The sequence below is a fragment of the Maylandia zebra genome, linkage group LG2 (genome assembly GCF_041146795.1).
Source record: "Maylandia zebra isolate NMK-2024a linkage group LG2, Mzebra_GT3a, whole genome shotgun sequence".
Lineage (NCBI taxonomy): Eukaryota > Metazoa > Chordata > Actinopteri > Cichliformes > Cichlidae > Maylandia > Maylandia zebra.
This window is the reverse complement of record NC_135168.1, coordinates 47,274,421-47,298,170: the sequence shown is the minus strand read 5'-3', so window position 1 is coordinate 47,298,170 and position 23,750 is coordinate 47,274,421. Positions and strand designations below refer to the sequence as shown.

Below are 23,750 nucleotides of genomic sequence, written 5' to 3'. Positions count from 1 at the left end.
CCTCTCTTGTATCTATTTTTGTGTGCTTGCTATTTTGGTGAGTGACTCTGATTGTGGTGTGGATTGGCTGGCCAACACTTTCACTCGACCCTTACGTCACATTCGCATTCTTTGTGTCTGTCCTTGGTTATTTATCATCTCTGTCTTTCTGATCTCCTCGACAGAAGTGCGGTTAGAAGAGAGGAGCATACTAGAGAGGGCCGGGAACGTCCAAAGCATAACAGTGGGATTGTCTCCTGTCATTATGGTGCTCGCAAGCGTCTGCACTTTCTCCTTACATATGGCCTTAGGTTATGACCTAACCGCAGCTGAGGTATTTATATATAAAAATCTACCGGTGTGTGACAAGAAAATAGGAAAAACAAATCATAAAGACAATGAATGACAATTATGCTTTGTGGTATGTAGAAAAGTACTGAGCCCGGCCCAGAGGATTCTGATTTTCACATCAAAATGGCAACAAGACAAAAAAAATCTAAGGGACATATTGGGGCACGGATGGTCCACTGGCTAAATCATTAATCAATGTTGTCCAAAACTGAAGCACTATGGTGTGGTTTTCCTATAATTTGTCACCCATCCGTAGTCAGCATGTTGACTGCATATTTATTTAAATCATGTAACTTTTAAGATGCCCACCGAGTCTGTGGTCATGACGAGCACATATACACATTTTAAAGTCAAACTTCATGAATATAAATAAATTATTGAGTATAACTGTCTCCATCTCTACACATCCCACCTCAGGCTTTCACTGTGGTTGCAGTTTTCAATGCTATGACCTTTGCCCTGAGAGTCACACCACTGGCGGTGAGGTCACTATCAGAGGCTTCTGTTGCAGTCAAAAGATTTCAGGTGAGAAAGACGGACTGGTGTCTTGTAAAAGTGGATAAATGATAATGTTTCATGTAAAGAATAGTGATGTAGCTGTTGATGTCTTCATGTCTTAATAGTATTTTAAGATGTCAAGGTTGATAAAGCATACATGAACTTAATAATCCATATCACTTCTCAGAATAAGTACCTTTTTTTAGAGGTCACACACTAAATTAAACTCACATAGTGTGTCAGTGGGGAAGCAGTTTTTAGCCTATTCACGTATCACATCTGACATTTTTTGCTGTTTTCCAAACACGTGATAAATACAAAGCTAAGTAAAAAGCATTTTTTTTAAAAATATACTTTATTAATCCCCTGTAGTGAAATTACTCTCTGCATTTAACCCAATCAGTCAGTAAAGCAGTGGGCAGCCACCAATTCAGTGACTGGAGAGCAGTGTGTAGGGACGGTACCTTGCCCAGCGGTACCTCAGGGTAGCCGTTCAGTGGATTTGAACCCCCGACCTTCTGATCATTAGATTTATCCTTGGGTTTTCTGTTTTGTTTTGTTTTTATTTACAGTCGTTTCTTTATTTTTTCCGTTTTCGTAGTACTTAACCTGTTTACCACATGTAAACATGTTTTTAAAAAAGGATTAAACTCCACTTTTGTTTTTCAAGCACTAAAATATTTAAGTAACTATTAAACTGGTCATCACAATGCGTGTTGTCTATAATCTATCCCACTATGTTTGACTCCACAGAGGCTCTTCACGATGGATGACAGAGAGGAGGTTGTAGAAAAAATGGAGGATCCTGGCAACGCCGTAGAATTTCAGGTTGCCACGCTGGCTTGGGAAAAGGCAAAAGGCAAAAAGCCAAACCCGGCTCCCAAGAAGCGAGGAGTAATGAAGCATGTGCTGCGAAGGGAAAAGCTTAGCTTGTACATTTCCACAGAGGATGGCAAAGGAAACAAGGAAAACCCCAATGTGCAAAGTCTCCTCACAAATATGGAGCAGGAGAGTCCACAAAGCACCGTCTCCTCCACTCAAAGCATACGCCCCCCACTGCACAAGACCCTGCACCAAATTAACCTGCGTATAAAGAAGGTAACACCACAAACACATATCAAGTCGATTAATTATGCTTTTTCTCAGTTGTAGTCCTTCCATACATGTTACTTACAGTGGTGAATACTCATATTAAACATGACAAAAGGGTATAAAGTAAAGATCATTTTAAACAGTGATTCCTACAAGGCTACTTTGGTAGCATTAGAGAATGTTCTCTATTTTGCCACTGCTACTAGGGGTCGCTGGTTGGAATCTGTGGAGGTGTCGGGAGTGGAAAGAGCTCTCTTCTGTCTGCTCTGCTGGGACAGGTGAGATTCGAGTGAATGCTCAACTAGATGCTCACTTTAGATTTCCTCTTCAGATAACCCAGAATAACTCATGAATAACAACAAGGACAGCTTTTCTTGCTGAAGTTTTCAGTCACACACAATGTCACAGTATAACCTGCAATCTGAAAAGGACTTTTTCAACTGTTTTCTCTGCTCCCTACCTTCTGCCTTTGTGTTTTAGATGACTCTGTTAGAAGGAAAAGTTGCTGTCAGCGGTGGCTTCGCATATGTGTCCCAACAAGCCTGGATCCTAAATGATTCTCTCAAGGAAAATATCTTGTTTGGAAATAAGTATAACCCAGACAAGTAAGAATAAGTACTGTATAACCGTGTTATAAGTAAAAAAGCGCTAAACCTGCAAATTTATCCCTAACTTTGCATATTTGTTTCGACATTAGATACAGTGCAGTGCTGGAGGCGTGCTGTTTACTCCCAGACATTGCAGAGCTCCCATATGGAGACATGACAGAGGTATCTGTTGCTTCTTTTTAACAAAATGTCAGCTCCGAAAACATCGATTTCTCAAATATCATGCCCAGCAGTTTCATTTTATGCAATAAATTTAATTCAGCCTCAGCACGAGGAGAGTTTTGTGCAAAATGTATTTTTATTTTCTCTTTTTAGATTGGCGAGAGGGGTGCCAACCTGAGTGGAGGGCAGCGTCAGCGAGTGAGCCTGGCGCGTGCACTCTACAGTGAGCGGCCCATTCTTCTCCTGGATGACCCTCTCAGTGCTGTTGATGCCTGTGTGGGCTCCCATATCTTCAGTAAAGCCATTCGGGGGGCCGCTAAAGGCAAAACCATACTCTTTGTAACGCATCAGCTGCAGGTAAGTATCACCTGTGAAATTCCAATAATTTCCATCAACATCCTTTTGCAGTTTCTGCTCTTTTAGAATATTTCAGTCCTTTCTGTCGAACTGAGTCTTTCTTGCTTTTTCAACCATGAGAAATGTTGCCTCTTTGCCTCTTTCATGCATTTATCTTTTAGTATCTTCCTGAGTGCGATGTTGTTATTCTGATGAAGGACGGCCAGATTGCTGAGCACGGTACCCATGTGCAGCTAATTGGTAAAGACCGCAACTATGCCATGCTATTCAACAGCATGCAACAGGAGGTAAGGCCAGGGGCGCACGAGGAGCAAAGCCAACTCTTTTGAATAAGGCATCTTTGCCCTCACGACACAATAAAACTGAACATTACAAGCTGAATAATTCATAAGCCCAGAAAGGCAGGCCCTGTAGCAAGGAAATGTTAATGCATACAAAGGCTTTTATTATTTATGTGTGCAGTGATTTACTGGTGAGCTGCTAAAGACCATGTCACCAATATCTCTGTTTTAATAATGTCCACAATGCCATTGCTATGGCCGTTGTGATTTCTGCTGGTGACATGTGTCAAAACTCTTCCCCCACTCCCCTTTTTTACTCTCAGAATCTGGTGAAAGAGAAACTAAAAAACAAAGAGCAGAGGGTAGGTGGAAATAAGGCTGACAGTGCCACTGATGTTGCCGAGGTCAGCCCAAAGATGGAAAGCAAGAAAGGAGGTGAGAAACTCTGCCCGTTTTCATGCTTCTCATGTAAATCGCTGTTTTCCATGAGAATGGTTCATAAGTAACTTCTTTTCTGGCTTTTATATTTAGAACCATTGATGAAAGCTGAAGAGAAAGGCTCTGGTTCAGTCCCGTGGTCTGTTTACGGAGCCTACATCAAAGCAGCGGGAGGCCCAGTAGTCTTCGTCATCAACATCTTCTTCTTTGTTTCCACCACAGGCAGCCTAGCTTTCAGTAACTGGTGGCTGAGCCACTGGATCAGACAGGGCAGCGGGGTGAGTGTAGATGACTCTAGTTTTCTATAATACAGGATTCTCAGTGGTGTGTGTTTGACTCCCAAAAGAAAAATAACTACTGTGTTTGGATGAGTGTGGCAGCCGACTGAGCATTAATCTGGATGTGCATGATTAAAAAAGTAACAGCACCTTGGTAAACTTAATTAAAAACAAGAGTGAGCAGTAAAGAAACAGATGTGCAGCTAAGCAGTTGGTGGCTGCTGTTGAGAAATGTGCTTGGAATGGCAAACACCACCCAACGGACTGATTTTCATGCCTTTTTTTTGTGATCCAAAGTGTGCTTTTCTCAATTTCATTAGAGACCAAATGGGGAAAGAAAGATTTTTTTTGTCAGCCTGTAATTTGTTGCTCCATCTGCCCTCAGAACACATCATTAATCTCGGTGAATGAAACAATAGCGAGCAACAGCATGAGACTCAACCCTCATATTCGGTACTATTCAACTGTTTACATCATCTCCATGGGAGCTGTGTTGTTGCTGAAGACAATCAGAGGGTTGGTGTTTGTGAAGGTAAGCCCCTTTCTTTCACGTTTGTCCTCTTAACCACTGATGAACTTTAAAATTGAGTAGAATGTGTACCTTATATCCAGACAGCGCTCCTGCTTGAACGTCTACACTGTCATTTGTTCATGCTCTTATGGATCCAGTGCTTGCAGGACAAGTCAGTTTATCTGTCCACTGTCCTGTCTCACAACTCATACAGTGGCTGCATGCATATCAGTCTGTTTCTTTATGAGAAACGGAGACAAAGAAGCAGAGAGAAAGAGCGTGTGAGTGTGCGTCTGTGTGTGTGCGTGCACGCTCGTGTATTTCAGCATCCCCTCGAGTGTGCATCCTCGTTTTCAAGCTAACCCATCCTGACACTGCACTGCAGAGGTTAGATCCCCACGTTAATATGTGCCACTTAAAATTGCTAATTTTTCAAAGATGGCTAATCTTTTTTTTACCTCTAGCTGTGATGAGATCTTTGTGAGTGTTAAATATTCCATTAATAGAATTAATTTGTTCTCTGCTGCCACATGTAATTTCTGTCCAATTGTTGAAATGTCTCATGCGCAGTAGGTCATGACCTTTTATGTCAGCCTCCCGGAAACTCATCATAAATGAAGATTTGACAGCACTACTCTGTGCATGACAGCTACCCACCACTGTGCACATGCATAGCATATGTAGCATTTATAACACTCGGGCAACATATGTGTTCCACTGTACCCGCTGTGCTTTGAGGTTTAAAACTGTGTCGACTAACAGACAATTTCACTCCAACTGTCTGTTTATCCAAGCAATGAATGTGTCCATACGGTTGTTGTTTACACGTGTCAGGTCTCGTGTTCAAGCACAACATGTGTTGTCTGTGTTGACAGTGCACCGTGAAGGCTGCCTCCGTGCTCCACGACAAGCTGTTCAGCCGGATCCTCCATTGCCCTATGCACTTTTTTGATACAACACCTCTGGGTCGTATCCTGACCCGCTTCTCTAGGGACATGGACGAGGGTGAGTCTTGATTTGTCTTGACTGTGAACCTTTCCCCCAGGAGACCTTTCAGTCAGTGAAGTCACCCTGGTTGACAAGGTGTAGTGCAAAGACACAGTGTGATTTGACATGGAGCGTTTTCCCTAGTGAGTGGCTCTCTGTTATGCACTTCACTGGTGTCTTTGCTTGACATGTTGATTTGTGAGCTGTTGTTTCTTTGGGTGGTTGGGTTTAATATTTTCGCAGACTCTGCTGTTTTTTTGCCGCTCATAGATTTTCCCCTGACAAAAGACACTTAGTGGGACCTAGAGAGACTCTACACAGTGCATCTGATGTACTTTATCTCCACAGTGGATGTGCGTCTCACCATGCAAGCTGAGATGCTCCTGCAGAACCTGTCCCTGGTGCTGCTTTGCTTGGGAATGGTGGGCATTGTCTTCCCCTGGTTCCTCCTTTCAGTCCTGCCTCTGGGAGGCTTTCTCTACATTGTCAATCGTCTTTCCAGGTCAGACATTCAACACTCTCGTCCTAATCTTGGCTTTTGTTATTTTTTCCAAGACTATAATGCAGACAATGTACAATGGTCAGCTCCATACTGTGAAATTGCTCCATACAGACAAAATGACTTGAGCTTTTTATGAAAAGCAATAAATTTCACTGTAACTAATATTGAACCCCAAGTACCCCATGATGCATCCATCTGGGTTTGGATAAATGCGTGACGATTAACAATGTGTCTGTGAATGCAGTTGTGATCATGGCTTTGAAACTCAACTTGGGATTCAGCGTTGACTAGCTAACTTGATAGATAGTTAGGTTTATAACATGAGTTAACTAGTAGAACAGCTTGGGAGCACAGTGGTGCATTGGCTGCCAAGCAAGAAGATTCTCTGCTTGTCATTTTAATTCGTCATTCTAAAGTGGCTGTCGGCGTAACCTCTCACCCAGTATCTGGTGTATGCTTCCATGGATGAATGAAGTGTGCCAACATGATTGAGCTGAGCCAAGGGTAAAGAGCCTTCATGTGACTTTATTTTAGTCTAAAACTTAAAAAATCAAGAGTAAAACCTCTATAATTTATCCAGTTTTTAGTAAAAGAGCTGTTTTCTATGATAGATATGGACATAATGGAAATTCTGAAAATTCAAGTAGCTAATACTGTATGGTCCCTCAAATTATTGACCCCAGAATATCCACTTTTGAAAGATTGTATCAACTATGTGCTAAAAGTGTGATTTGTGTACACTAAAAACATGCTCCACATGCAGGCATACCAAGAGTCATGATCACACAGTTTCTCCATTTTTCCTGCCTTCATAAGTTTACAAAAGTTACGGGTCCGCTAGTCTCTTGGTGGTTCATCCCACCACACAGATGCTTAAAGTCTTTTTTTTTTCAAAGCAAGCGTAACTGACAAGGAGATACCGTCATGCAATGCAAAGTAATTGGAGAGCAGTAAGTTGCTTTCCCCTATGAGTTGTATTTTTAACTGACAGCTGCCTCTTATTTTCTCTACATGGAGTTGATAAGAGTGAAGTGCATGCAGTAAAGGTGAGGCTTAACACACAGAGCTAACACAGGCAAAAAGCCCACCGTAGATCGTCAAAGTTAGGGTGATAAGTCACTCACTAATCAGAACACCTGCATTTTTGTTTTCTTTTGTTTAGTTCTCATCTCGTTTAGTTCTGGTCCACAGATTGAAACAATACCCTTCATTTTTAGTGTCTCTCATTTTAAAATTCAAAGTTTTAAGAGAGACACTTTTCTAAAGTCCAGCCTTTATCTGACAGCCAATTTTAGTACAAGATGGCGCCAGTATGTTCGGCTCGCCGTCACTCCTCCTCCTGTTTTTTGGTTTTTTGTTTGCTGTTCTTTGCCTTAACTGTGGAAATCAACTCGCTCCGGACTTATGACCGGCAAACTCTCTTTATTATTCGAGACTCAGCAGTGTCAGCACCTTTGTCCTCTGTCTTTGATGGACAAACAAGCGGTGTGCCTCCACTGTTCGATGGTATTCCACCTTACCTACGTCGCACCTGGTTCCTCCCTCCCAAGCTACACCGGAAAAAACGTTGGAGAAGACGAGGGAAGCGAAGTGGTCTCCTGGCTCGCACAAAGGCATTTCTATCACTCTCCTGCCTGGCTGATCCTCCCCTCGCTCAGATGGGTTTCTGCTACTCTGCTGCGGTGAGGGGCTCACTCCAGCCCAGAGGACCCTGGGTGAAAACCGTCTCTCAAACTCCGCCTGCTGTTGCTCCGGCTTTACCGGTAGGCCCGCTTCTTGGCCCGCGCCTCCCTCGGTCATCTGGCTCACTCCTCGCCATGCCGGCGGCGGCGTTCTCCTCTGGTAGGCGACTCTCTGCCATCTCCGGCCCACGCCTGGTGTTTGCTCCCTTCCTGCGTGACTCTCCGGGTCCGTCGCTCGCTGTTTCCGCTCCGGGTCCTCGGTCATCGGCTCTCCTACAGCCACGGATCCGCAGATTTGGTGCTACAAACTCTAACCTACGCCCACTCACCCGCATATCAACCCCGATGACAGCTACTGATCTCACCTTATCTATGGCTTTGATCAACACTCGATCCCTCTCCAATAAGACGTTTCTGCTCAAGGATTTTTTCTCTTCTTACGACTTGGATTTTATGTTCCTGACGGAGACCTGGTTACGCGCTGGTGAGACTGTGGCTTTCTCTGAGCTTCTTCCTCCAGGCTGTTGTTTTTTAAACACTCCCAGGTCCTCTGGCAAAGGCGGAGGCCTCGCCTGTGTTTTTAAATCTGTTTATGACTGCCATCAGATTTCTTTTTCCTCTTTTTCCAGCTTTGAACTACAGCTTTTTAAACTAAACTCATCCACTCCGTTACTGATTGCAGTGGTATATCGTCCTCCCAAATTTAACAAGGACTTTATCAGTGAGTTTGGGGAATTCCTTTCAGGGCTTTCAGTAGATTTCGATCATTTTCTTATTGTTGGTGACCTGAATATTCATGTGTGCTGTCCATCTAAACCCCTGGTTAGAGACTTTGTTTCACTGTTGGATTCCTTCAACCTTACTCAGTGTGTGTCTGGCTCCACACATGAGAAGGGTCACACTTTGGACCTTGTCATGTCTCACGGCTTGGGTATCCACATCTCTGAAATTTGTGAGAGTGCGTGTATCTCCGATCATTTTCCTGTTCTATTTTCTGCCACTGCACATTGTTCTGATGCTGCAGTTAAACCTCCCTCACGCCGTCACCGGATCATCAATACCCATGTACCATCTCAGTTTTCTGCTGCTTTTAGCAACTCTGAGCTCTCCACGGTGGACTGGATTGATTCCTTGTGTGCAGAAGATTTAACTGCTCTTTTCAACTCAACATGTACTTCTATTTTGGACCTCATCGCTCCCCTAAAAACACTCCGTCCCAAAGCTCACGCTGAACCCTGGATTACAGACTCTGTTCGTGCTCTCAGGCGCACCTGTAGGTGTGCTGAGAGAAAATGGAAAAAGGACAAGCTGCACATTTCTTTTAATATCCTCAGAGACTCTCTTTCAACCTATCAGAAAGCCGTTAAAGAGGCCAAGTCCTCCTACATATCAAACCTGGTTAGCAGTAGTGTCCATAAACCTCAGACTCTGTTTCGTGTTTTAAATTCCATTGTAAATCCTTACATATCCACCAGCCTCACACCTTCTGCCACCCTCTGTAATGACTTTCTAAAGTTCTTTGTAAACAAGATTTCCTCCCTGCAGTCTGTCATTCCATCTTCACCTTCCAATCCCTGTGTTTTGTCTTTGTGCCATTCTGCCTTTAATCAGTTCGAACCAATCTCTCTCTCTCAGCTGCATGAAATAGTCTGCAAGGTTAAGACTACCAACTGTTCCACCGATGCTATCCCCTCTCGGCTTCTGAAGCAGGTTCTGGACTCAGTCGGACCTTTCCTTCTGGTCCTGATCAATGCCTGCCTCAGTTCTGGTTGTTTTCCAACACCCTTCAAGCACGCTGTTGTTCAACCTCTCCTTAAAAAGCCTAATCTAGATCCATCCCTACTCTCTAACTATAGGCCCATTTCCAACCTCCCTTTTCTGTCTAAAGTACTGGAACGAGCCGCCCTCACGCAGCTCCAGCTATTTCTTGACAATAACAATCTCTATGAGAAGTTCCAGTCTGGTTTTAGAGCTCGACATAGCACAGAAACCGCCCTTCTGAGAGTTTTTAATGATTTGCTTTTAACTGTTGACTCTGGTTGTGCTGCTGTCTTAGTAACCCTGGACCTGACAGCAGCCTTCGACACTGTTGATCACAACATACTGCTATCCCGCCTTCAACATTGTGTCGGTTTAAAGGGCACTGTCTTAAAGTTTTTCCAGTCCTATTTGAATAATAGGAGTTTTTCTGTTCACCTTGGTGAACTGTCATCTCCCAGAGCTCCTTTAACCTGTGGCGTACCTCAGGGGTCCATACTAGGCCCCCTGTTGTTTATTCTGTACTTGCTCCCTCTGGGCGATGTGCTCCGTAAACATAATGTGTCCTTCCACATCTTTGCCGATGATATTCAGATCTACCTCCCTCTGAGGTTGAACTGCAATGTTTCTTTGCAGCCGCTACTCTCCTGCTTGTCTGACATTAAGACTTGGATGACTCTTAACTTCTTACACCTTAATGAAAGCAAAACTGAAGTCATTGTGTTTGGGCTTCCTAAAGATCCCAACTTCTCTCTTGACTTTTTGGGACCCCTAACCTCCGATTGCACTTCTTCCATTAAGAGTCTTGGAGTTATTTTTGACAATGCTTTTAAACTTGATAAACAAATCAGCTCTGTAGTTAAGGGATCTTTTTATCATTTGCGGATTTTAGCCAAAGTCAAGTCTTACCTTTGCAGGAACGATCTAGAAAGAGTGGTCCATGCTTTTATTACTTCACGGCTAGACTACTGCAATTCCCTCTATGCTGGCCTAGATCGTTCCTGTCTACATCGCCTTCAAGTGGTGCAGAACGCTGCCGCTCGCCTGTTGACCGGTTCAAAAAAAAGAGACCACATCACTCCGGTTCTCTGCTCTCTCCACTGGCTCCCAGTTGCCTTTAGGATTGATTTTAAAATCTTATTGCTGGCTTTTAAGGTTTTAAATGGCACTGCACCTTCTTACCTGTCAGAACTCCTTAGTACTTATCGCCCCAGGAGATCTTTGAGGTCAGCCGACCTGATGCTTTTAGATGTTCCCAGGTATAAATTAAAGACAAAGGGAGAGAGGGCGTTTGCTGTGGCTGCACCCAGACTGTGGAACAGTTTACCTCCTCACGTCAGACTCTCCAAAAGCCTAGAAACTTTTAAAACCGCTCTTAAAACTCACCTCTTTTCATTGGCTTTTAGAAAGGTTTAATTTATTTGTTTTATATATTTTTATTTTATTTTTATCAGCGAGGTGTTATTACGAAATTGTGTTCTATTGTATTTTTATCTGTATTTACTGTACAGCACTTTGGTCAGCCTTGGTTGTTTTTAAATGTGCTCTATAAATAAACTTGACTTGACTTGACTTGACTTGACAGCAGTGAAGAAAGCAAAGTTAAGCAGATTTTCTTTAAGCCTGATGGATGCTTCGATAAAGAAAATTAAATCCAGCTATAACAAGGACTGAGAAATTACTTGAGAATGGAGGAAAGCTGGTGATTCTCAAAGCCTTTTGGCTCTTTTCCTGTTTTGTTTTACTTTTCCCATTTTTGCACTGAGGGAATATGACACAGTGCACAAAGTTTAGGTTAGATATATCAAAATTTAAGACTTGCTCTTAGCATTTGTCATGTGGCTCAAGTTCTTGTACACAAACATACTCTTTGCCTTACGCTTAGTTTAGTCAGTTTGGATCTAATCACCCCAGTGGGGACCAAATATTGGAATGTTACTATACTTGTGGGGACCAGCAGACTTTATGGGGACAATATCCCATCCCTATGAATTTGAAGGCATTTGTGAGACTCAAAATGTGGTTTTAGTGTCAGGGTTACAATCAGGTTAGGGTTAGGCATTCATTTTTGATGGTTAGGGTTAGGGTGAGCCTTTAGGGAAAGCATTATGTCAATTAGATGTCCCCACTAAGATATGAAAACAGACCTGTGTGTGTGTTTGTTTGTTCCTTTTTAAAATGAGGCCATGCAGAGCTGGCAGATTGTGGGTTGCAGCTTTCTTGAGAACTGCTCATCAAAACATCACGAGTGACTGAAGTAAAACCAAAAATACATGAAAATAAATCAAACTGTCTACTCTTCTGTGTGTGAAATAGTTTGAAATTTAGACCCTTAGAGTGATGACATTTTGTAAAAGCTACATGTCTCTGTCATGTCTCCTTTTCAAAGGCCTTTTCAAAGACTTCAAAGGCCTCTTTGAGGCTTAAACGATTGAATAAGTTTTAGTTTTCTGTTAGGGAAAGGCCTTGTCACGTACTTGTGATGGTTGAACTTAGTGGTAAGCTGCTTCGGGCTAATAATTGTCAGTGAATATACTTATATACTACTTTCTGCATTCATAATTTCCCAACACCATCACTGTTTTACAGATAGCTGTAGACACTCACTGTTGTACCACTCTCCTGACCTCCTCTGTGCAATTTGACAATGATTTGAACCAAAAATGTCAAATTTGGATTCCTCACTCCATAAGACCTTTTGTCACTCACTTTCAGTCCAGTTCTTGTGTAATTTAGCAAACCTCGGTGTTTCTCCCTGTTTGCCCTTTTTAAGAATGGCTTCTTGACAGCGAAGCCTCCACTGTGACCATTTCTGATGAGGCTTCGACAAACAGTAGATAAGCTGAAGGGACAGATGTATCTCTCAGGTCCTATGTCAAGCCTTTTCTGGCTTTTTTTCCTATTTATTAAGGACACAACTTTCATCTGCTGAAGATGATCCCCGGGCTTGCCATTTCTTTTGTCACATAACATAGCAAGCTGCAAATAACAACATATCAAAAGACAGAATATAAAATTGGTTCTATCGTTGATTGTCTGTTAGGTGTACACACAACACTGGTTCTTCCTTTGAGTTTGTTGCCTTTTTATGCGTGAATGATTCATAGGTCAACATATTCCTCTGAAGATGATCAGGTACAAGAACTAGACTGAAAATGTGTGGAGTAAAAAAACAGCCAAAGATAAACTTTGAAAGGCTTTCAGAAAGCCTGGAAAACTATTGCTTAAGACATTCTTCCCATACACGAATATGAGCAGGGATCATTCAGTCTGGGTGAAAGTCTGGTACAAGTCTTGAGAACTGCTAATCCAAAAATATTTAACTCACTACTGCACTTACTGGGGCGATCGTGGCTCAAGAGTTGGGCCTTCGTCTTGTAATCGGAAGGTTGCCGGTTCGAGCCCCGGCTCGGACAGTCTCGGTCGTTGTGTCCTTGGGCGAGGCACTTCACCCGTTGCCTACTGGTGGTGGTCAGAGGGGCCGGTGGCGCCAGTGTCCGGCAGCCTCGCCTCTGTCAGTGCGCCCCAGGGTGGCTGTGGCTACAATGTAGCTGCCATCACCAGTGTGTGAATGGGTGGATGATTGTGTAAAGTGCTTTGGGGTCCTTAGGACCAAGTAAAGCGCTATACAAATACTGACCATTTGCCATTATTCAGACTGAGAACTTTTATTGTCATTGTACAGTTGCTTGCACAAAGAAATTATGTAACAAGACCACAAGGTGCAAAAGTAAAAGACAAACACAAACAAGCCGCCAGTTAAAATCTTCTCCACTTATTTAAAACATGCTCTAATCAGTAGTGTTTAATATGGAGTCACTTTGGACCACAGAGAGAGACTGCTAAAGGTAAATACCATGGAAAGAAGTACTGTGATAATCTTTATCTGAACTGATCTGTTCCATAGTAAATTTTGCAAATGCACCTAGTCATTTTATATAATTTTTTCAGCAGTTGTGCAATATAGGTGAAACCACAGAGGGAAACAACAGCTCGCCGGAGTCTCGGGAAATAACCAGAGCATATTGTTATTTCCTCTATCAGTGAGCTCAAGAAGCTCACGAGTCTCTGTGTTATTGCTGCTCCGATGTGAAATCTGAAAGCACATTTCGATTTAAACACATAAAACTATGAGTGTTTTTGACTTTTAGACTTGTATCATAATGACAAATATAAGATAAACTGATATACAGTAGCTATGATTATGTTTGGAGGTGGATTTAGTTTCAGGGAGCTCAGACATTTAAAACTTTCCCTCCCAATCTCTGTATGTACCGCTTGATATTTTTAAACTGGAATTCTTGCTTACTTTAATCAGACTTGACACCATTTTTGTCTCTCGAGTGATTAATAAATCACTAAGCATCTTCAGTCATCTTTAAAGAAACATTTTATTTATGGGTAGTGCAGGAATTAGTGATGAATTCTGAGTAAACAACAGAGACCCAGAAGGAAGAGATGATCCCCACCTGTCACTGGAAGGTAGTGATGACCCTTGGCAATGCTGTTGAACAGGACGAAATGCTGTATCTGACAAAGTCACGACATCCCGAGATATTTATGGATGTTACATCAACCTAGATCTCCCATTGATATTACCCACTTCTAAAGCAGCTTTTTATTGAATTCTGAGACGGAGCAGCCCAGGGCATAAACATGTTTGTCTGGATCACAGCCTCGAAGCGAGGAAGTGTCATGTTCCTTCCGTCTCTCTTCGCAGCTTTTTATGAGAAAACTGAATGATTCATAGGAGATGTGTAATTCCCATGTACTGTTCGTTCAGTCTTGGCATCTAAAAATAGGAAGACACCACACCTTTGTCAGTATAACTCTCTCCCCGACACTTTGTCTCGAATGGCGAGTCTGATGTCTGGCTGTCTGTGTGTATGAAACACTGCTCATAATGTTGCACAAGCATCAGATAGAGGGAAACGGTAGGGAAGTAAGAAAAACTGGTGCCATGTTTTGGACCATGTGCCGATCCCTCTCTGCCCGTCATTTCATCATGATTTGTCTGCAGCGCTCTTGGATCGTTAAAGCTGATGCGTTCTCCATTCCTTCACTCCTCACTTGTGTTTCGGTATTAACGTGTGAGGTCAGTTTTCCCTCCGAAATAGAGGCCAGTGCAAGTAAAGTAAAAATGTGGCTGAAAGCTGCACTGTCAATTTAACTGAAATATAACATACGTGCGTTGGTTGTCAAAACAAACATTACTCTCGTGTTTCATAAAATTGTCTCTTTTGCACGTACTCCGGCTCGTCTTTTGTGATTTCCAGTTGAATGTAATCCATTTGAACCATTTACCCCGCACATGCTAGAGCGCACTTTCTCACAATGCCTTACAATTTTCATTCAAATGAGACTAAGATGAGTGGAGGCTTTACAGTTCTGCAGTGTGCTGACTCATTAGGATTTTCATAACCATTTAGGGCTGCAAATCACAACATAAATGAGTTCTAATGTGTTTCTAATATATCTGCTTCTGTGATGTATACACAGTGGAAACGGCTCAGAGTAACATCAATACTGAGCTATGTATTTTAAATAAAAATGTGAATTTCATGGAAGTTCAATGTATGATTTTCATTGTTCACTTGCAGGGTACTGCTTCGTGAGCTAAAGCGCCTGGAGAATATCAGCCAATCACCATTCACCTCTCACATCACCAGCAGCCTTCAAGGCCTCTCCACCATCCATGCCTATGGAAGAGGGCATGATTTCCTCCAAAGGTGAGTACAAGGCTAGCTATGGGCATCATTAAACTTTAATTTCATCTTATCTCTTCTTGTAGTTTTTGAGTTTGCTCCTCTGTTAGTAAACATACCAGAGCCCATACCAGAATATTTCCCCTCAGCAAGCAGGAGAGTGCAGAGCTCTGCTTGCTTCTACTCTGGCTGAAATTAGTTTACGGTATCTCTCTTTCTCTCCCTCTCTTTTTTTTTCAGATATCAGGAATTGCTGGACACCAACCAGGCCTCAAACTACCTCTTCAGCTGTGCAATGCGTTGGCTGGCTATCCGCCTGGACCTCATCAGTATCTCCCTTATCACTGCTGTAGCACTGCTCATTGTCTTCATGCACAATCAGATACCTCCAGCCTACGCAGGCTTGGCCATATCATATGCAGTGCAGGTGTGTAAACAAACTCATGTAGTAACACAGAATGTGCAAAAACACTGACGGCTCTGGTCCTCTGAATGGCAAAAAAGTTGACAGTTTGAAGCTCCGGGCTGTGTAGGAAGGGTAGCAAGGCAGCCTCTATAACTGTGTGCGTCTAAATGTGAGTTAAAACTTGTCTGAATATACACCGATCGCCTTGTGTACTTAACCTTATTGAGAAAACTGGTCCGGGCAGTTTGGGGCAAGCACATGTGGCTGGATGTTGCCAACGTGTACAGCACGGGCCGGATAGGTCTTGTTGCAGGCGCATCCTGTGGATGCTTAATCAGACAGGGATTTTAGTCAACACTGGGAGCTCTTTGTTGAGAATTTCAAGTTAGTCCTGAACAGATTCTTCAGTGTGGGTGTTCTGGTTGCTGCCATGGGTGGTAAGCTTTGTCTGCACCATTGTTTGGGTAGGAGTTACGTAACCACAATATAACCACAGGAATCCCATGAAGTAAGAGTTCAAGGTGGAACATTGAACTCTAACAGGGTTACCATTGTCATTCTTGGCATCTTCACCTTGCCTAGTTTTAATGTTTGCTTCATCGATTTGAAGAGACAGATTAAAATGAGGCTTTTTGTGTTTGACAGAACAAAACATCATTCATCTTTTTTATTCTGCAGTATTTTAGCTGTTATTTGCTGCTTAATATGGGTCTTGTAGCACTGCATGAAGCAGCCATTGATTAGCACAGGTTACATGGTCTGGCTTTAACGCACACTCTCACCTTGCTGTACACAGACAGGATGATTTTCACAGTGTGTCTTAGAAATATGTTTGTTTTCTCATTGCCCAGTTTTTGGTTTTTTAAGATTCTGTTCTTTACTGCACGTTATAATCGACACAGAGAATTGAAATCGATTAACAAGATCGTGAAGGAGCCATATCAGCAAACCTGTTTATTAGGCTGTAAATTGCCAGTTGTTTTATTGCTCAATTGCTGAAGGGGGGCAGCGCACATAAATAGCGAGTGTTTCATAGTAATTGGTGTGACACTGTTAATCATTAACCTTTTTACCCCTCTGCTTTTCTTTCTCTTCCAGCTGACTGGCTTGTTTCAGTTTACCGTGCGGCTCCTCACCGAGACAGAAGCTCGCTTTACATCTGTTGAGAGGATCAATCATTATATAAAGGTAACAGCATTGATTAGCACAGTGAGAAAGGTGGATTGTGTAACAGCATGTCTGAAATAACAGCACTAGACCAGACCACATGAGAAATATGACACCGTTTTAATTCAAGGCTGTTGGCAAGTCCGTGTGTGTGTGTGTGTGTGTGTGTGTGTGTGTGTGTGTGTGTGTGTGTGTGTGTGTGTGTGTGTGTGTGTGTGTGTGTGTGTGTGTGTGTGTGTGTGTGTGTCACAAGCATTTGATTAGGAATGATAGAAACCTCTTGTGCAGTATTAACACACTCCAGGGCACATGATAGAGCTTATGTCACACAACTGCCATCAAACCACAATATCAGCTCAACTTTTTCTTCTGACGTGCCAAGAAAATCTCATAGAAAGAAAATCACTACAAATCAGTTAGGGGGCTTGCCCCTACACAGAGATTTACAGATTAATGCCAGATACCATCACCTTTTCCTTATCTAAGACTCTTGAGAGCGAAGCACCTAGACAAAGTCCTGAGGCAGCCCAACCTGCCCCCTCCTGGCCTCAGGAGGGAAAGATCACCTTTCAGGATGTTGAGATGCGTTATCGCGATGATCTGCCGCTGGTGCTTAAGAACCTGTCCTTCACTATCCTGCCTGAAGAAACCATCGGCATTGTGGGCCGCACTGGATCAGGTACGACTGACCTTTTCAGTTCCCCAGCCGGCAGACTTTTCAGCTTCCGTTTCCACTTAAATGTGTCTGCATTTGTTAACGCAGCATGTTTTCTATATGCGTTTGCAGGAAAGTCCTCCCTAGGAGTAGCTTTGTTCAGACTTGTGGAGCTGACTGGGGGCTCTATTATCATTGATGGAGTCAATGTTGCACAGATCGGTCTGTATGACCTGCGGAGCAAGCTAGCTATTATTCCTCAAGAGCCTGTGCTCTTCATCGGTACTATCAGGTAATCCATTGATAATTACTTTCATTATTAATCACTGCAACTGGTTTATTGAACTACCTTAAAAATCTTTTGGCTAAAAAATCATATCAGAAAACACCAACGTTTTGGCAATTAATGCATCTGCTTTAATGGAAAATTTGTTTTAGTTGTACAACCAGGTAGATAGCTACTCTCTTCCTCGAAAGTGCCTATAGTCAGCCCATCTGTTTAAAGCTATAGTATATGTGTTGAACATCAAAAGTGAGCAGGATATTTTTCCATCTAGTCACTCAGTGTCTGTGATTGTGTTTTCAATTTTGCCTGAAATTGGCTTTTGGGAGATGTTGGAAGATGTCGCTGCTGTGTGTGCACAGCGGTGATCTGATGTGTGCCCATTACAAAAAGGAAAAATGATGCTTTGTGTTAAGAAATTAAACAACAGGGGTGCTAGGTCTGACAGGCCAGAGTATTCAAAAGCAAAAAAGCACCTCTGTTTTGTGAATGAATTCCCTCAGCTGCAGGTCAGAATCGATCCTGGCCATGGATTGTTTTGAGCTCAGGATCAGAGTATGCTGCCCTTCTTGTCATAATGTGAAATAGACACGGGCAGATGCATTTCAGGAGGTTGAGTTTGCTTCGATCACCCTAAAACCTGCCCCAGATGTACCAATTTGTGAGGGTGTGTGGTCCTCTGCATAAAAAAACACACTTCATGAGACTAGAAAAGTATAATAGTATAATATATAAGTGTTGTCCATTTATCACTGTCATAATGTATAATCAGTATGAACGTCAATACCATGGTTTATTTCCAATAGGAGCAATTTAGACCCATGGGATCAATACTCTGATGCTGAGGTCTGGGAAGCTCTCGAGAAGACACATATAAAAGAAATGGTGAGTTACAAATTGGTTGGAGTGTAAATTATATTTTACATGACTAAAGCAGCTTCCTTTTACATCTTTATGTCCCTTTGACCTTCCTCAGGTCAGCCAGCTGCCTCATTCACTCCACTCAGAGGTGACAGAGAACGGAGAGAACTTCTCAGTGGGAGAGCGGCAGCTCCTCTGTGTGGCCAGAGCCCTGCTGAGAAACAGCAAGGTGCTGATTGTATAATGCTGCTGGTTTATATTTCCATGTGGAATAGTTGATAAACTCCTCAGTTCTAAAATGAATAATCAGTCTTGCCATACAACCACCTGCATGGGATACCACTGCCCCCTGCTGGTGGTATCCCATAGCTGGTACGGCTTCTGAACTGATAGCATGAGGTCAGACATCATCAGGACATAGCGTATAATTTTATTTGTTTTCAGCTATTTTTGTGAAGTACTATTTCATAACTTTATATGTCAATAACCATGCATGTGCACCACAATTTCAGCCTTTGCTTTGTTTGGAAGGTTTCTTTCAGTTTTCTTATTTCATCTTATTTTTCTGCAACCTTGGTTGATTAAATCAGCTATCACACACCTGCCCCTCAAATGCCTCTCACATCATATAAATTCTCCTTCACTGAAAACAAAAACTTTGCTTTGAGCAATATTTGCATCGTTTTTTTTATATTATAAAAAATTACTCGATTCCATAATGTGGGTCGTTAGAGTCAATGAAACAGTGCAATCGAAGTAACCAAACTCCCATAATATGAATGCACGTGTCTCTTTTTAAAGATCCTTTTATTGGATGAGGCAACAGCAGCCATTGACACCGAGACAGATCGTCTCATCCAGGAGACCATTCGCACTGCGTTTGGCAGCTGCACTACTCTCATCATCGCCCATCGTCTCAACACAGTGATGAGCTGCAGCAGAGTCATGGTCATGGACAGCGGCCAGGTGAATATAAATGCAGTATGTCTGACTGTGAAACTCGGTCCAGTGGTTGAAACTCAATCGTTGATGTGATATTCCCTAAATTACTGTGTGTTTGATATGACGGATGGAATGAGACAGTTCATGTTTCACTTGAGCAGTTTTCAAGACTCTTGATGGTAGCTGATAACATGAAAAGCACACAAGTAGTCACCAGTTTATGTGTTTCAGCCCTTATCCCTTAATCAGTTGAGTTTGCATTTTTGGCATCAGTAAGTAGAGTAAAATAAGATGGATGCATCAGAAGAGACAAGATTTATAGCTTGAATTTACACCCAGTTTTTTGGCTGTGCAGTGGAGTGAAAAAATCACAGATATTCGTAAGCGTGTTGTTTTATTACTATTAGATGTACCTAAATGGTTCATTACTTCATGCATTTTGCATTAAAAAGACAATTACATTTCCATTTTGTAATCTTTGGCTTTGCCTGTATTATAAAAGATCCCAAAATATTTTGTTGTTCGAGCCTCGTTGATAATGTCAACATGGCTCAAACAGTGTTGGCCACTGTGTGCCGGGAGTGATCGCTACTCCTTATAGGAACTTATGATTCAGCAAAGTGCAGCAAAGGCTGTCTGAGGACAATATTTCCCACATATTGAAATGCTTCTCATACACGGCCGCTGGGAAATATCTTCGGTTGGAGTAAGTTTGGAGATAATGTGCCCAGACTTTATATGCAAGTGCTGATTTTGTTTTATCCTTTTCATTCTCGTAGATTTTGGAGTTTGACAGTCCCGTTGCCTTGCTGGCAGATGAAAACTCAAGATTTAGAGCCATGATAGAAGCATCAGAAAACCAAAACAGATAAAACACGCTGGAGCTGAACTTTGGACCTGAGCTGTGATCCTACAAAATATCAAGCTGAATAAATGATTTGCACACACACACAAATCCTGCCAAGTGTGAAAATGATGAGTAAAGAAATCCACTGATGGGTTGTCCATGCAACCGTGTCCGTTTATTTCCTCACCAAAGACACAGAGACAGCACTTCCTAACAGCACATCAAATCTTAGTATGCTAAGTGAGATCTATCAGCCACCTGCTCTTTGCCGCCGTGTCACAGGAGTTGTTTCCTGGGCACCAAACAATTAGCTGCAAGTGAAACAGAGCTGCGTCTCTGACAATAGCACTTTATGTGTCATGTGGACACTTGGAAGGACGTAGGATGGTTCTTTTTTTCAGTTAATCAGTCAGACACTAAATTAGTTTTATTTCCATGACTGAGACCTGACAGTCCAGGAAATTAATGTTAGGCAGAAAATGGTGTGGATCAGATTTAATTTCTTATTTGCATTGCTACTGATGTTTGTTTGTTTATGTCAGGAATTTATTTGTTTGAATTAATTATTAAATACAGTATATTTGAAAAACATCACCTTCTATTCATTCCTCAAAATGGCTTTCCAAAAGAGGAACAATCATGAAAAGTGCAATATCCCTTATTTTCAAGATTGCCTTTGTACACTTGAGATTGTGAAGCTGTAATATAAATTTGTTAAATGTGGGATTTTTGATATATAGAGGTTTTTTTGAATAAACCTATTTTTAATTTATTGGTGACGTGTCTAGTCTATTCTTATAAGATGTCCATCAAGGATGTTATGTGGTTGTTTGATTTGTCTCTGGATTCCTCAAAAGGTTATGAATGCATACGCAGGAAAGTGTTACCAGAGGAATTTTTGGAAAGGATCTTTTGCATTCCTTGAGAAAACAAACTAGGGCAATTCATGTTTTATCTTCACATTGAAATAATTTCGATACATGCTTTTGATTTACTAGACTCGATTCATACATGCTGTGGAGGTCTTTATCAGCCTGAAAGCCTTGAGCCTTCTTCATGCTACTCTTGTTTTAATGGTAAAGGAAATTGCATTATTTTAAAAGTAATAGCAGTCAGTATAGTATAGAGGGAAAAAGAAAGTTTTGTAAAGTGTCTTGTTGCTCCTTAGCAGCAAAACATCTGATGATTTTTCCTTGGGTGACTTGCCTAGAGTTAGCTACAAGTTTCAAAATGAGAATCAGTTAAAAGAAGTGAGCTTACCGGCCTTTATCACCCTCACTTTATTCCCGCTTGAGGCTATTAGCCTGAGGAAATAGTACCAAATGCTACCAGTAAACATGATTTGCATTGTGGGTACTGCAGACACAGTGTGTGTTTTTTTTTTGTTTTGTTTTTTGACAGGGGAAAAGAATGCATGGAATACAAAACACATCTGGTTCTACTGAATTTTAAAGCATTTCCAATGTGAGTGTAACAGTGCCGCAGACGAGTCACGCTGTATCAGTCAACTCCTATTTTTCAGTCTATTTTATAAAAGTCACAGAGACATTTATACATGAATATTCCATTAGCTCGTTAGGGAATTGTGAAGCCTTTTGTTTCAGAATAACCCCGCATGAACATGACATCTAAGGCCTCCTCTAGTACTGTATGCAGGCGTTCAACAAACGCAAAGGTTAAATTGGGGTTTATGAGAACATTTCAAAAGTGTAAAGTCCTAATCTGCAGATTTCAGCAACAATCTGCCCACATGCACTTCAGCAAAACTAAGAAATCCACTTTTTTTTAACCCTTGAGATCAACTCCAAGTGAAGAAACATGAAAGTAACAAATAGAACATATGACTTTCCCATCTGGTCACCTCTTCCTGCAGTATGAAAATCCACCAAACTGGCATAAACAGCTGTTGGTAAATAACATTAATTCCTTACAAGGTAGGGAAATATCTGAAGATCGTGAAGTCACACAGGAGTAAAGGGAATACCTTTAATTTATGAAACTTGAACTATTCCACATAATGCAAAAGTTACACTGCATTTCATTTGGAGTAACCTTTGTGTGTGTTTTCTCGGACCCCCAAATGATTGCATATCAGACTCAGAATGTTAATATTTTTTGCCCAGGATTTACCTCCTCATCACACACCTTACAATAACCTTACCTGCTGCCTTCATGCTATAATGTATACTTGAAGAGAGTCCACAGTGTTTTTGTGTTGTAACTTTTTATTTTATTTTTTTGGAGGAAAATATTTGAAATGTTTGACTAACTGTGAAGTTTTTTCTTCTTAAAAGCTCAGACTCTGACTTCCTCAGTCCGAACTGGAGGGACAGATTTTCATATTACACTGAGATAACTGCTAATGTGCTGAAACTGGAGTTAAATATGGAAAATTTTCTGGAAGATTATTTCTGAAGACATCTTAAAGAAATTACAAGAAAGCTTGCCTGAGTTCGGACTGTGTTTAAGAATAAAAGTGCTCATACCAAATATTGACTTTCCAGTTAGTTAGAGATGTACAAACTTATTTTGCCGTATTACACCATGTATAAAAACCATGTATATTTATTTTGTATATCTGTGTGCGTGCGTGTGTTGACTAGGCTTTAAAGGTTAAATGGGAGACCACAAATTATGCAGGATGTAGATTTTTTTAGTCAGACATTAAAGCTAAATACCCCCTAATTAAATCTAATATTATATAATAGCCTAATAACCAAATACACGTGAGTGTTTTTAATAGCGCACTTTTAATCAGAAAGGAAAAACATGGAAACGATTAAAAAACATTATTTGTTCTCTATTTACTTACTAAAGCAGGAGTCAGCAACCTTTATCACCCAAAGAGCCATTTGGACGCAATTTCCACGCAAAAGAAAACACTGGGCGCCGCAAATACTTTTTGACATCTAAAATGAAGATAACACTGTATATATTGTTTTTTTTACCTTTATGCTTTGTGTGAAGAACTAAGGTGTGTTGCTTAAATCCATGAAGTGCTACAGAGAAAATTACATTTTATTTATGTAATGAACACACTTTGAACTCTTAAAGAAATATAACAAAAGCAAAGACACGCAGCTGAACTAAAATGATCCAGCAAACAAAAACTGTTGTGAGCCGCCACCCTTATATCGCCTTTGGACTTTTGGAGCCTTGACCTGACTGTTAAAAAAAGTATTGGAAAATGAAAAGCAGATGTTTGCAAAATTCTGCCTAAATATGTATTTTACCCGGTTAATGTGTGCAGTCCCGCTGCAGGGGAGGCGGACGCACCTGAGCGGCGCCCGCAATCACGCCTTAACGTCTGTGCTCTCTATGCTGTTGTGTTGGTGTGTGTCGGGCAGTGAGCTGCAAAGCTACAGCCGGCTGTGTGCGTACAGCACCCGTGTGTGAAAAG

The 23,750-nt window shown here is 41.6% G+C and overlaps 1 protein-coding gene across 1 annotated transcript in view; it reads left to right on the top strand.

Annotated features, from left to right (window-relative positions):
- wu:fb13g09 (ATP-binding cassette sub-family C member 5) overlaps nt 1-21,122 on the top strand; it is a 33,728-nt gene extending 12,606 nt beyond the window's left edge. Inside the window, exons 9-30 of the mRNA XM_004545803.3 lie at nt 165-313; nt 748-855; nt 1,582-1,926; nt 2,127-2,198; nt 2,401-2,525; nt 2,618-2,690; nt 2,844-3,047; nt 3,209-3,334; nt 3,652-3,763; nt 3,860-4,044; nt 4,430-4,576; nt 5,431-5,560; nt 5,891-6,044; nt 15,085-15,213; nt 15,430-15,616; nt 16,694-16,783; nt 17,249-17,441; nt 17,550-17,709; nt 18,507-18,585; nt 18,677-18,790; nt 19,363-19,527; nt 20,283-21,122. Coding sequence (XP_004545860.3) covers nt 165-313; nt 748-855; nt 1,582-1,926; nt 2,127-2,198; nt 2,401-2,525; nt 2,618-2,690; nt 2,844-3,047; nt 3,209-3,334; nt 3,652-3,763; nt 3,860-4,044; nt 4,430-4,576; nt 5,431-5,560; nt 5,891-6,044; nt 15,085-15,213; nt 15,430-15,616; nt 16,694-16,783; nt 17,249-17,441; nt 17,550-17,709; nt 18,507-18,585; nt 18,677-18,790; nt 19,363-19,527; nt 20,283-20,375 — 3,140 coding nt within the window. The 3' untranslated portion in view covers nt 20,376-21,122. The remainder of the gene's footprint in view (nt 1-164; nt 314-747; nt 856-1,581; nt 1,927-2,126; nt 2,199-2,400; nt 2,526-2,617; nt 2,691-2,843; nt 3,048-3,208; nt 3,335-3,651; nt 3,764-3,859; nt 4,045-4,429; nt 4,577-5,430; nt 5,561-5,890; nt 6,045-15,084; nt 15,214-15,429; nt 15,617-16,693; nt 16,784-17,248; nt 17,442-17,549; nt 17,710-18,506; nt 18,586-18,676; nt 18,791-19,362; nt 19,528-20,282) is intronic.
- The last annotated feature ends 2,628 nt before the right edge of the window (nt 21,123-23,750 follow it).